At 32.8% G+C, this 15013-nt stretch overlaps 1 protein-coding gene across 1 annotated transcript in view; it reads right to left on the bottom strand.

Moving 5' to 3' along the window:
- Positions 1 to 3044: 3044 nt before the first annotated feature.
- The window catches only part of Adgrl3 (adhesion G protein-coupled receptor L3), a 776587-nt gene continuing 764618 nt past the window's right edge, over positions 3045 to 15013 (bottom strand). Inside the window, exon 26 of the mRNA XM_047566096.1 lies at positions 3045 to 4265. Coding sequence (XP_047422052.1) covers positions 4192 to 4265 — 74 coding nt within the window. The 3' untranslated portion in view covers positions 3045 to 4191. The remainder of the gene's footprint in view (positions 4266 to 15013) is intronic.

Below are 15013 nucleotides of genomic sequence, written 5' to 3' on the forward strand. Positions count from 1 at the left end.
TAATAAGTCTATCTAACTTTATATCTTAAGCTGAATCCATACATTTGAAGCAATCAGATAATTTCATCTACAGAGGTGTTATAAAGTTATCACGGAAACTACAATTTGAAGAAAATACTAAGCTTCTTTACCTCCAGTATTTAGACTACACACAAGCAGAAAATACATTTGTTTATCTTAAACACAACCAGTTACATTGTTTAAATAAATTCCCAATATTAATTCCAGATTCAAGTCTATAAAATGCAATTGGATTTGAGAAGTAATAACTACAGCCTGATACTGGTGAATTTGTAGTGAAAATTAACATTAGACAGTTAACACATAAAAATTTAAGCCATAAATTTGCAGTAAATTATTGGAGATTATTAGTATTTCCATGGATCTGGGGAAAGTAAATGCAAATATTTTTTGAAAAACGTTTTATCTGAGATTTCAAAGAATGCCCATGAAACATTCCCTTTTGAAATACAATTAACTATAAAAAAAAAGTTTTTAAACAATAATACTAGAGGAAATAAGGGGAAATAAGGTGTTATGTGTTAGAACAAACCAGGTGGAGTGATGGTGAGGTTGACCTATACCAGAAAAAGACCATAAATATAAGTAAATATGTATTATAATGGGTATATAATGTGTAGATATACATATATATGAATTCACATTATATAAATAAGAAGTAAAACATGCTTAATAAATCCATGAAATAACACAGGTTAAACCTGTCTTCGGGGTACTGTATGTATAAAGAAAAATGAGCTGTTTTTAAATAGAAATAGAACTTTCAGAAACTAAAATTTTAAAAAGTGAAATTAGAAACTCAGTGAATATTATCAGGTTAAACCCAATAGAGATTTAGAATTATCAAAAAAGACAAGAAAAAATTGTACAGAGTATAGCCATGGAGAAAAACATGTTTAAACTATGAAAAGGAAAAAAAAAACTATGAAAAGCATTTTAACAAACATAAAATTAGCAAAGAAAGCCTAATACAGTTCTAATTAGAGGCCCAGATGGAAAGAAGGGATTGAAATGGTGAACAGATAAAGACTGAGAATATTTTATGAGTAATGAAATATGTCAAATGAAAGATTTGGGAAGTCCAAGACACCAATCTTAGAATAAAACAAAATAAATCAACACATGGAAACATCTGAATGAAATTGTACTCATCAAATGAAAAGATGAAATACTAAAATGAAAGATATAATGATTTATTTTGTTCAAAATATTGAAAGATAGCTAACTTTTTTTTTTTTTTTACAATGAAAATGAATGCCAGTTCCTAAAGGCAACATGCTAAGTCTTACAGACCATACAAAAGAGGAATTCCTCCAAACTCATTTTACCACTTTTGGATATACCTTTTATTAAAACCAGTAAAATACATTATAAGAAAGGAAAATTGCAGATACATTTCACTCATGAATACAGAAGCTATATCCTAGAGAAAATATTAGCAAATTGAATCAAAATGTATTTTTCAAATAATAAACCTTGACCACAATGATATCCCAGTTAGAGTAGTTGAAAAGTCTAACTCATTAACAAAATTTAAAAGGATTAAAATATGATCATCTAATTTGTTGAAAAGAAATGTTTAATAAAATCTAATGCCCATTTGTGATAAATACTATTGGTAAATAAAGAATAGGATACAACATTGAAGTTCATAAAGATTTACTTGGGGTAAATGTCATCCTGAAAGGAGAAAGACTAGATGAAGTCTCTTTAAAATCAAGACTTAAGCAAAAAAACACACAATACCAGCATTTTTTTGTAACGTCATAGTAAGTCTTAGTAAGTGCAATAAGACAAGAAAAAAAAAGACAAGATATAAAGATGTAAAGTAGGAACAACAAAACCAAAGTCTATAAATTACTAAATTGAATTTCCTGAATAATAATTCAGTAAGTTAGTTATATGTATAATTGTTATTTATTTAAATAGTAATATAAAATGTGTTAATTGTATTTCTAATTATCAATAACAAAAAAGCTGAAAACATAATTACAAAGGTATCATAATTTAAAATTTTAACAGAGAATATAAAATACCTTTAAAAGTATCCAAGATTAGGGAAAATTTTAGAAATTTTAGTAAAGGACTTTAAAGATTATCTAAATATATGGAGTGGTATTCTACATTCATGGCTATGAAGACATAGAATTTGAAAATAGCATATCTCCTGATAATGATTCATATCTAGTACAATTTCTTTGTAAAATGAGATTATTCATGATTTGTGATGTTGACTTAAAATTTTATATAGTAAAATGTAATAGTAAGAAAGAAGAGGGACAAAGGAATTGCTCAACCAGTTATAGAAAATTATTATAAAGTTATAATAAATGAGATATCATAGAACTATAATAAAGAACACTACAGGGATAGACAAAGTGATATCTGAAATAAAACAGAAAACTGAAAGGTGTATTCACCCAGGTTGATATATAAGAGAAATGACATTTCACATTAGTAGGGAAAGGAATGATGGTTTAGGGAAAAGGGGCCTATCCATATGGAAAGAAGATAAAAGTGAAACCACTTCGCACTATGAACAAATATGAACTTCAGAGAAGTGAAAGAAAAATGGCAGAAATGGATTGTTTTAAAGACCAGTTGAAAAGCATATTTGAAAATTTTTTAGTTTTAGAGGCATGGAAAAAACACATTTTAAGAAAACAACATTTAAGAAGAATTGATCCAAAATTCAAGAAAAACTTTTTAAACACATTTTCAAAGAGTTAATTCTAAATTAGTTCTATAAATTTGACTGCAAAAAATGAGTGTTGATATTAATTAAAAGATACAGTGAAGTGAAAAACGTTATCAAATGTGAGAAAATAATTAGAATAAACATAGCCAACACAATATTTAGATGTTATTTTAACAAAATTTCCTCAAATTAATATGAAAATCTTAAAAGATAAAAACAAGCAAATAAACAAAAAAAATAGTGAAAAGACATAATGAGATTTTTCACAGAAGAGAAAAAATATATGGTCAATAAAAATAGGAGTGGTGATCCTGGAATTGCGAAACATTAACGCAGTGAAATGCCATTTTATATGTACTTAATGGCAAAAACTAAAATGAATGATCATTCCAAGGAGAAGAGATAAATTCAGGTTTTATAAGGAACCAGAGGTTTATCTGAGAATCTTTCTTGAAGAAAAACAATGACAAATTACTTGCAAAATTTAATATTTATTTAGAATGAGACAAATCAAACAAATTATATGTTTTGAAAAACTGAGACCACCGAAATTTCTGTAAGCCAAAAAAGAAAAAAATTAATTTCTTTTTGAATGCACTCTAGCACAGTGTTTCTCTAAATAGTTTGACTGCATACTTTTATTGCTTTTCATAGAACAGTAATTTTGGGAAAATGGAATAGAAAGATAGTTCCAAATTTGTTTCAGCATGATTTAAATTTGTTTTAAATAATGGTAGTATAGAAAAGCATCAGTTTTGTGATTTAGTATTATTAATATCATGCAGTTTTAAAAAAGATTTTTGTCGAATTTCAGAAAACTTCTTTAAATTTATTTCATATATGAGCTGTTAAATTTTAAGAAAATTTAAATTTTCTTTTGCAGAGAAACTATTAAAGAATTAACTTATTAACTAGATTACTATTGATAGCCTCATTGTGTCATGTAGAATGTTATATTCATTAATGTTAGTGTCTGCAGTCACATCGGCAAGAAAAAAATATATTTCATATATACATACATATACACATACATACACAAATATATGTTCTGAATGAGAAATGATGTTGGGAACTCATAGGACAAGATACATCAAATATATTAAGATGTAGTCCCATATGTTGAGAAGGCTAAAACACAATTCTTGAAGACACTGATGTACTTTTTTGTAGAATATCCACAGATTTGTGCCCTATAACGCACAGGCATTCTGATAGTTTCTATTGTGTAAGATACTTTTAAAAATTGTGTATTTATGATTATATTTGTGAATAACTGAGTATATACCTGACAAGAGAGAACTTCTCTTTTGACTAAGTTGAAAAGAACCAATTCCTCTGCTTACAACTTTAGACTTCTTTAATTGGAAGCATTTCAACAGATAAGTTTCATACATTTCAAAACTCACTTCTTTTCCATTCATGCATATTGTGGTGTCAGGTACCATAGGCCAAGCCCATATGGCAGTTCAGTCTCAGGTCCACAGGTTCTGTGTCATGATGCCAGGTGGGTCGGCACAATGCACGGCAGGACTCCTGGAAGGCATTCCTGCACCAACACAAGTTGCTAGTGAGTATATTAAATACAGAATTTCTGAACATCAAGTTACTATGAGTTAAATAAAACACAGCTGCAAGATGATAGAAGATATCTTTGATACAAAAGAATTCAGATCCTAAAGACATGAAATAATAAATTAGAAAAAGGAAGTGAACATATTTATCACCTATCTATCATGTAATTGCCTCATGTTTTATTCCTCCTCTGAGTTTATAATAATTAGTTATCTAATTGATGCTTGGTGTATATTGAAGTTAATATCAAATCTGCTCACAAGAGTTGCATTATATATAATTGCTTTCTGTCATTTAATCTCTTTTACTTGTAGCAAGGTTAGAGGCAAAGGACAATCTGAAACCATTTTTAAAACTTTTATTTTAATCAGAGCTGGACCCTTAGTTAAGTGAATATGTCCTTCATACCACAAAATGACTTCCTGCCAAAAACTTTCCGCTTAGCTGAGAATAAAGACACCTGACATGTCTTCCCAGTGAAGGTAGTACTCATGTACCCTGACATGAACACCGCAAATTCAATTCTCTTAAAAGTAATGAAGTAGGAATGTCAGTATAATCACTTGCAAGAGCTTGCTCAAGCTTTTTCATAGTTCACAGTAATAACTCCTGAAGGCTTCTAAAATTTCTGGGCAGCAAAACTTAACTGCATGATGTTTATGTGGACATTAACTCATGTTTTTTTTAATGTCACTTTTTTCAGACACTATGGTGATGTCAATTGTGGGATTAGAGATATTCTCTGTGCCTCAGATTCATCAAATATAACAAGGGAAATTTTTCTTACCTAACTTTAATATTATGCTATCAATGTATGTGAAGATTAAATGCAATAACATTTATAGAACACAGCCAACATTAGGCATACAGAAAGTCTCATAAATGTTAGCTATCATCAGTAATGGCAAAGATAAAGAAAATGTTGAAAGAATTTTATCCCATGCATATCATGATTTAATTTTATGCTTATAATTAATAAATGTATGTTTTCTTTTATGACCTCTATTGTGCAAATAAATCAGGATTGCAGAATCAGCACAGAAAGGAAAGTTGTAGGCAGACTTAAAGGATGGTCTATGGTGATTCTTCCTTCCTATTCTTCCTATTCCTTAATATTTTCCACCTTCCTTTTCTGATCCCTTACACAAGCATGTGAAATGTCCCTAGTGAAGGTGCTGGGATAGCAAAACCAAGTCTAAGATGAACATGTGACCACCGTCTTACTAGCCTACCTGTGTCTTGGCCTCTGGCTTGCTTCTCTAATAAAGCAAGCTGTCACATTGCAAGTTGCTCTACAGAGAGGCGGGAAATTGAGGGCAACTTCTGACCAACAGCCAGTGAAGAACTGAGACCCTCAGAGAAACTTACATCTTCTGCCCAATAACCATGAGCAACTATTTTTTCTTTTTTTTTGGTACTGGGGATAGAACTCAGGGGCACTCTCAACCACTGAGTCACATACCCAGTCATATATATATATATGGAATTTTATTTGGAGACAGAGTCTCACTGAGTTGCTTAGCACCTCACCATTACTGAGGCTGGCTCTGAACTATTGATCCTCCTGTCTCAGCCTCCTGAGTTGGAGCAATTAAATCTTGTGTAGGACAATGTGAATTTGGAAAGGAAACTCAATGGAGTCTTGACTGCAGTCCTAGATGACACCTGCATGGCAACTTGAACTAGAATACTCAGCCTAGCCTCACTTGGACTCTCAACCTACTGAAACTGTGCACTAAGTGTTATTGTTTTAAGTCATTAAGTTTTGGTGTTATTTGTTAAGTAGCAATAAATAACATAAGGAGCAAAGACTTAAAACCTGAGCCATGTTTTCCTACATACCAAATAATCTTTGAATCAGGAGGAACATCAGTTTAATAAGACATTTATGAGCAAACTCTAAATGCAAGCATTTCATAGAAGAGATTATATTTTGTTATTTTTTAAAAATATAAGCCCTGTTTCTATTTCTTAAGTATTCTTCCCATAAAAATGAATGTAAGCAATAATTATTTTAGAAACTGTCTTTGTACCCAACTGATGTATTTATGATATCAAAAATGCCTACTTTTATGGGTTTAAAAGTCTTTATAAAGATTTATATATGATTTTTGGAAGGAAATGGGTGATAAAAAGGATAACAATAGAATAATTGGCAATAAGTTCTCAAGAGCAGAATCAAAGCAATTTATCTTTGTAATCTTGGCAGTTAGCACAGAATCCGGCACACAGAACACACCAAGGATTCATTTTTCTTGCTGAATGAAAATAAGTGGACTTTATAAAAATAACTATGTAAATAGACCACTGATTTTGGAACCAGGCAGATTTTATTTCAAATCCAGCTTCTCCCCCACCACTGTGACCCCAGGAAAACCATTTATTTCCTTAGAAAATGAAAATTACAGCTAGATTTAGTTTTGTAGAAAGAAAAAACTTAAGAAAAATAAGCTGAAAGAAACATAGTGTGTGTATATTTGTGAGTGTGCTTGTTTCATGTGTGTGTGTGTGTGTGTGTGTGTGTGTGTGTGTGTGTGTGTAACATATAATATCATAAACATAAACATAGCAATTTTAAATGAATTTTAGTGAAGAAGCCTAGGTGGATCAGTTAATCAGAATCAAATATCTGTTCATCAATGCAAGCACAGTTTGGTAATCTAAAATGGTAAATCTAAAATGGATTTTTTTTGGTACTAAGGATTGAACTCAGAGGCACTCAACTACTGAGGCACATACCCAGTCCTTTTTTGAATTTTGTTTAGAGACAGAGTGAGTCTCACTGGGTTTCCTATGCCCTTGCTAAACTGCTGAGGCTGGCTTTGAACTCTGGATCCTCCTGCCTCAGCCTCCCAAGCCGCTGAGATTTACAGGCATACACCTTCTGTATACAGCTAAAAGTGGGATTTTAATTCATGTAGGAAAACAGAATATTAGGATAACAAAATGTTTAAATAACAGGATGCTTATAAAAATAAAAGATGTAGAATATGACACATATGAATTACTACATTAATATTCTCTAAGTAATCTAACCAATTTCTCAATGTATTAAAATCATATATCAATAAACAAGACCACAGAACCATTAGAAATATGTTCCAATAAAGAAAAGACAGTGGAACACATCTGACATAACTTTCCTATGTACATATATGAATATACCACAGTGAATCTCACCATCAAGTGCATCCACAAGAAATTAATTTTTAAAAATAACTATGGGTAAATGACAGAAAGATTAATAGAGAGAAGAGATCAGAAGGTGGGGGAAAGAAGGGGAAGGAAAGGTACTAGGGACTGAATTAGAACAAGATATATTCCATGCTTCCATAATTATACCAAAATAGATTCTATCATGTATTACTAAAAAGAACCAATAAAATATGTTTAAAAAAATGTTATTTCACAGAAAAGATATATGAGTGTTCAGCACAGTCATGAAAAGACTTCCAATTACCTCTTCCTTCTTATGTTCCATTCATGAAAGTCAACCTAAGTATTATATGATTGCTTATTTGTTACACAATCAAGGATGAAAAGTAATAATAGTATCAAATGTTAGCCATGGCATGGAGAAATTAGTTCTTATGAACTGTGTGTTAGATGGTACAAATAATGGGCCTATATTGAGGGAAATTTGCCACTACCAAAATTAATCATGCATATACCTATTCTTCTAGAGAATTCTCAGAAGATTGTTGTAGTACCATCATATTGGATCTTCAAAAATAACATCATAAAAATAGAGAAACTAGGATAATAAAACCAAAATCTTACAGCTAGCAACTACAACAGAAAATGAATAATGAAGTATCTCGTCCAAAATACAAGTAAATGGGAACAAACCACCAAAACCAATAATACTGTTATAAAGCATCTATAGGAGGGATCAGAATGAAGCAACTGAACATTTGAATTATGTGAGATGAGGAGAACCCTAAAATTCCCTTAGAATTTTCACCAAAAAAACTGTTGCTGAGAGTGAAACCTGATAAACCAGAACAAAACCTACCACAGTGATACACCAAGCAAAATCCAGACTGTTGTAAACTACACAAAGCAAATTACAGAATTTCTTCAACAACAACAAATACAGGGGAGAAAGGAGATAGATGAGTAGGAAGCATTACATCTGACTCCTAACTCAAACAAATACGAAATAATTAAGACCTGAAAATAAGAACACTGACTAGATGTATGAGTATCTTAAAATTATTTTAATTTTAATTATTTGTATACAAGCAGTACAGCAGCTACATATAAATGAAAACTGTTATGTCTTGAAGAGATATATTAAATTATATATGGATAAAATAGTATGGTTTCCTTCATAAAAAGCAATGCTATATAGAAATGGTATCCATCAAAAATATGGGAAGGGGAAAAGTGGATGCAAATATGGATGGAACAACTCTTACCATTTGTTGATAATGGTTGAAGGTGGATGGTAAGAACATAGTATTTGTGCTATTCTACTTTGACATATGTTCAAACATTTCCATAGTAAATAAAAAATGTACACACTTTTTACCTGGTGACCTGGTAATTTTATGTCTAAGAGTTTATCTACAAATACAGTAACATAATTGTAAAGGATTCTAAAAAAGAAAGCAAAAGGATTTAGAACTAACTCAAATGGGAGGCTTGACCTAATAAAAACATGATTATTATGGGGCATGGGGGGATAAGAGAGGATAAAAGGGAGGGTGGATACAATCAAAGTACATTATATGTGTGTATAAAAGTGTCACACAGAAACCCTTTATTTCATAAAATTAATATGTGCTAAGAATTATAGTTTCAAAAATGATAGAAATATACATATATATTACATAGTAAGCTCTCTGAGACTACTTACAATGTAAAAAAAGAAAAAGCAAGTTGCAGAAAGTTTTTTTTTTCCCTAAGCAATGTATTAAATCTCTATATAGAAATTCAGATCAGTGAAAATTATATAATCATGTAAGTATGTTAATATATGCATGTACATATATATACATGTGTGGGTATACACACATGGGCACCTATATATACTGGCATCTCCCTAGAAAGTTTTTGGAATAATATGCCCCAAACTGGTTTCTGTGACAGGTTTTATGAGATTTTTGTTGTTGTTGTTTGTTTTCATTATCTATTATCCATTCATTTACTCATTCATTATGTGAGATGAGGAGAACCCTAAAATTCCCTTAGAATTTTCACCAAAAAAACTGTTGCTGAGAGTGAAACTCATTCATTTACTTCATTGACACTTTTTTAATTTAGTGCCTACTGTGTGCCCTGAACTAGGTATAGGAACTATACTAATTAATACTATTAACATAAATTACTTCATTTGTGGAAATACAATCTTGAGAGACAAATATCATGACTGATAAATAAAATAAGAATTATGGTATGTCGGGGGAAAAATAGAAAGAGGGGAGATTGCTGTAATTTTAGATCATATTACCAGGAATAAACATTGAGATAGTGACTTTCTAGTGAAGAACTGAAGCAAGTGTGAGAAACAATGGTGAGGATTCCTAGGAAGGAGCTCGGAAGCACAGGGAATAGCAATTACAAATTCTTTCAGCAGGAACACACCTTCTAAATCTGAGAAATAGCTTGGAGAATGGTTTGGCCAAGAGAAGAGAATAAGAAGAATAATGGAGGATGAATTCAGACAGGAAACCAGGTGCTCAATCATGTGGGATCTTGTGGGACTTAATATTTTTTTTCTTTTTTTTTTATCGTAAACAAATGGGATACATGTTGTTTCTCTGTTTGTACATAGAGTAAAGGCATACCATTTGTGTAATCATAAATTTACATAGGGTGATGTTGGTTGATTCATTCTGTTATTTTTCCCCTTCCCCCCACCCCTCCCATCCCTTTTTCCCTCTATACAGTCCTTCCTTCCCCCATTCTTGCCCCCCTCCCTAACCCTCACTCTAACCCTAAAACTAACTCCTCCCACGCCCCATTATGTATCATCATCCACTTATCAGCGAGATCATTCTTCCTTTGGTTTTTTGAGATTGGCTTATCTCACTTAGCATGATATTCTCCAATTTCATCCATTTGCCTGCAAATGCCATAATTTTATCATTCTTTATGACTGAGTAATATTCCATTGTATATATATATGCCACAGTTTCTTTATCCATTCATCAACTGAAGGGCATCTAGGTTGGTTCCACAATCTGGCTATGGTGAATTGAGCAGCAATGAACATTGATGTGGCTGTATCTCTGTAGTATGCTGATTTTAAGTCCTTTGGGTATAGGCCAAGGAGTGGGATAGCTGGGTCAAATGGTAGTTCCATTCCAAGTTTTCTAAGGAATCTCCATACTGCCTTCCAGAGCGGCTGCACTAATTTGCAACCCCACCAGCAATGTATGAGTGTACCTTTTTCCCCACATCCTCGCCAACACCTGTTGTTGCTTGTATTCTTGATAATCGCCATTCTGCTTGGGGTGAGATGGAATCTTAGGGTGGTTTTGATTTGCATTTCTCTTATTACTAGAGATGTTGAACATTTTTCCATATGTTTGTTGATTGCTTGTAGGTTTTCTTCTGTGAAGTGTCTGTTCATTTCCTTAGACCATTTGTCAATTGGGTTATTTGTAGTCTTGGTGTTGAGTTTTTTGAGTTCTTTATAGATTCTGGAGATTAGTGCTCTATCTGAAGTATGATTGGCAAAGATTTTCTCCCACTCTGTAGGCTCTTTCTTCGCATTGCTGATAGTTTCCTTTGCTGAGAGAAAGCTTTTTAGTTTGAATCTATCCCAGTTGTTGATTCTTGCTTTTATTTCTTGTGCTATGGGAGTCCTGTTGAGAAAGTCTGATCCTAAGCCAACATGTTGAAGATCTGGACCTACTTTTTCTTCTATAAGATGCAGGGTCTCTGGTCTGATTCCGAGGTCCTTAATCCATTTTGAGTTTAGTTTTGTGCACGGTGAGAGATATGGGTTTAGTTTCATTTTTTTGCATATGGATTTCCAATTTTCCCAGCACCATTTGTTGAAGAGGCTAGCTTTTCTCCATTGCATGTTTTTGGCCCCTTTGTCTAGTATGAGAAAATTATATTTATTTAGGTTTGTGTCCGTGTCCTCTATTCTGTACCATTGATCTACCTGTCTATTTTGGTACCAATACCATGCCATTTTTGTTACTATTGCTTTGTAGTACAGTTGAAGTTCTGGTATTGCAATACCCCTTGCTTCATTTTTCCTGTGAAGGATTGCTTTAGCTATTCTGGGTTTCTTATTCTTCCAGATGAATTTCATGATTGCTTGTTCTACTTCTGTAAGGTACATCGTTGGGATTTTAATTGGAATTGCATTTAATCTGTATAGCACTTTTGGTAGTATGGCCATTTTGACAATATTAATTCTGCCTATCCAGGAACATGGGAGATCTTTCCATCTTCTAAGGTGTTAATTTCTTTCTTTAGTGTTCTGTAGTTCTCATTGTAGAGGTCTTTCACCTCTTTTGTGAGATTGATTCCCAAGTATTTTATTTTTTTCGAGGCTATTGTGAATGGGGTAGTTTTCCTAACTTCTCTTTCTGAAGATTCATCACTTATGTATAAAAATGCATTAGATTTATGAGCATTGATCTTATATCCCGCTACTTTACTAAATTCACTTATGAGTTCTAAGAGTTTTCTGGTGGAATTTCCTGGTTCCTCTAAGTATATAATCATATCATCAGCAAATAGGGATAGTTTGAGTTCTTCTTTTCCTATTCGTATCCCTTTAATTTCTTTGGTCTGTCTAATTGCTCTGGCTAGAGTTTCAAGGACGATATTGAATAGGAGTGGTGAGAGAGGGCATCCCTGCCTTGTTCCAGATTTTAGGGGGAATGCTTTCAGTTTTTCACCATTAAGAATGATATTAGCCATGGGCTTAGCATAGATGGACTTTACAATGTTAAGGAACGTTCCCACTATCCCTATTTTTTCTAGTGTTTTGAGCATGAAGGGGTGCTGTATTTTATCAAATGCTTTTTCTGCATCTATTGAAATAATCATGTGATTCTTGACTTTAAGTCTGTTGATATGGTGAATTACATTTATTGATTTCCTGATGTTGAACCAACCTTGCATCCCTGGGATGAAACCCACTTGATCATGGTGCACTATCTTTTTAATATGTTTTTGTATGCGATTTGCTAAAATTTTGTTGAGAATTTTTGCATCGATGTTCATTAAGGATATTGGTCTGAAATTTTCTTTCCTCGATGTGTCTCTATCTGGTTTAGGTATCAGGGTGATATTGGCTTCGTAGAATGAGTTTGGGAGGGTTCCCTCCTCTTCTATTTCATGGAATACTTTGAAAAGTATTGGAATGAGCTCTTCTTTAAAGGTTTTGTAGAACTCGGCTGAGAAACCATCAGGTCCTGGACTTTTCTTTGTTGGTAGGCTTTTGATGACTTCTTCTATTTCATTACTTGAAATTGGTCTATTTAAATTGTGTATGTCCTCCTCGTTTAGTTTAGGCAATTCATAGGTCTCTAGAAACTTGTTGATATCTTCGAAATTTTCTATTTTGTTGGAGTATAGATTTTCAAAATAGCTTCTAATTATGTTTTGTATTTCAATCGTGTCTGTTGTGATATTTCCTTGTTCATTCCAAATTTTGGTGATTTGGGTTTTCTCTCGTCTTCTCTTTGTTAGTGTGGCTAAAGGTTTATCAATTTTGTTTATTTTTTCGAAGAACCAACTATTTATTTTGTCAATTTTTTGTATTGTTTCTTTTGTTTCAATTTCGTTGATTTCAGCTCTGAGTTTAACTATTTCCTGTCTTCTACTACTTTTGGTGTTGGTCTGTTCTTTTTCTAGGGTTTTGAGCTGTAGTGTTAGTTTGTTTATTTGTTGAGTTTTACTTCTTTTATTGAATGCGCTCCGGGACTTAATATTTTACACCCTGTGTGAACAGAGAGACTATCAGATATCTCTTGTTGTTTTTGCTATATTGATTTTGGAGATTTTTCTTCTGTAGTCATTTTGAGATTTATAGAAAGTTTGCTTTGCTTCCATATGAAAAGACATCTGCAGTTATCTGCATTTAATTTTAAAATCTTACCATTTCCATAAAAGGAAAACACTAACTGTTTAAGTAATCAGTTTGATAACCCATAGAGCCAAACCTTGAATCAATTTTGAATACTCAGGTGTAACCTTTGATTAAAACACATCCCCTTCATGTGTCTCTGAACCAAATTGTACTCTTCCTGCTTGCTCCTCACAATTCAAGGTAACAGATTTTCCTGTGGGTGAGCAAAAGATGAGAATACAGAATACTTGCAGTAATGTTCACCTAAGTAACATTTTACCAACAAGTGATTTTACCAACCAGTTACTTAAAACCTACAAATGATGGCATCTTGCTAGTCATGTGTCTTGTGTGTTATCTGAACTGAGATTTACCTCTGTATTGGCGTTTTTCAGTGAGATGGCATGATGTCATCAAGAGAAGCATTAAGTCCCATATTTGACCCTCTTCCTGCCCTACAGCATTTGTTAAGTGGCATCTGGTGGTGTGTTCGCCGCTATGGCCATTGCTAAACCTTATCCAGTGATGTTTATTTTTTCTTTGCTTTCCTGTTCTTTTCTTGTTTTCTTTACATTTCAACATTAAATTTCTTTCTCTCTTCTCCTCCTCTTCCTCCTCCTCCTTGATCTGAATAGATTCTATTCCGATTTCTTTTGATATTATTTATTTTTAGTTGATAAATAATTGTACATACATTGTAGCATTTGGCTTCTAATTGTGCAGTGAACTGTTGGTATAGATAGCTTTTATACATGACTCGAAAAAGAAAAGAAATATTTGCGTTGTCATCAGGTTTTAATTGAAGCATACTTTACTATCCTTTGACTAAGTACTTCATCCCCATTTTCATAATGATTACAAACTTGAGAGGAAGCTCTTCTCATAACTGCAGGATGGTAATGAGAAATCATGCTGTGATGGAGCTAAAGGACAGCTGAGATTTCCTCCACAATGAAATGTAATCCCGAAGAAATTGGAATTAAACAGAATTGTCCTATATTATGCACTCTATAAGGAGAACTAATGCAAATCTGTAGTTTAATGTTGCAAGGTAAAGCCCTGTCATTCTCTCCTTATGTTTGAAGAAATTAATTGTTATTACCATTTCTCACACTGATTTAAACAAGAAAACAATTTTAATTGATTCCCTGCTCTGCCCTTTAAGAATTATGCTTAGCTATCATACAAAATATCTAGACAACAATGACTAAAACAATACTGAGATTTATTTGCTCTCAGGTTAAAGAAGCTGGCCAGGTCAGGGCTGTACAAAGCCGTGCAGTCAGCAGGGACCTCTGTTTCTCCAATCTCTCTGCTTTACTATCTTTAGCATCTGGCTTTCTTCACAAGGTTGGTTCAAGATGGCTGCTAGAAATCTAATTATTGCAGTCACATTCCAATAAGATTCAGAAGGAAAGGGAAGGCAAGTTAAGGACTCACTGCCAACTGAGGCAACCCTTTTTAAGGAGGCTTCCTGGAAGCAATATAGGTCGCCCCTCCACCCCCACCATCTGATATTTTGCTTTTTGCAATTTAAAATATGCACAGTCAACTGCAGAAAAATATTAAATTAAAAAATCTAGAAGAATTCATACAATTTTAATTCTGCATTCTTCTGAGTCACATGATGAAATCTCATGACATTCTGTTCCATCCAGCACAGAAGTGGATAATAACTT

The sequence above is a fragment of the Sciurus carolinensis genome, chromosome 10 (genome assembly GCF_902686445.1).
Source record: "Sciurus carolinensis chromosome 10, mSciCar1.2, whole genome shotgun sequence".
Classification (NCBI taxonomy): Eukaryota; Metazoa; Chordata; class Mammalia; order Rodentia; family Sciuridae; genus Sciurus; species Sciurus carolinensis.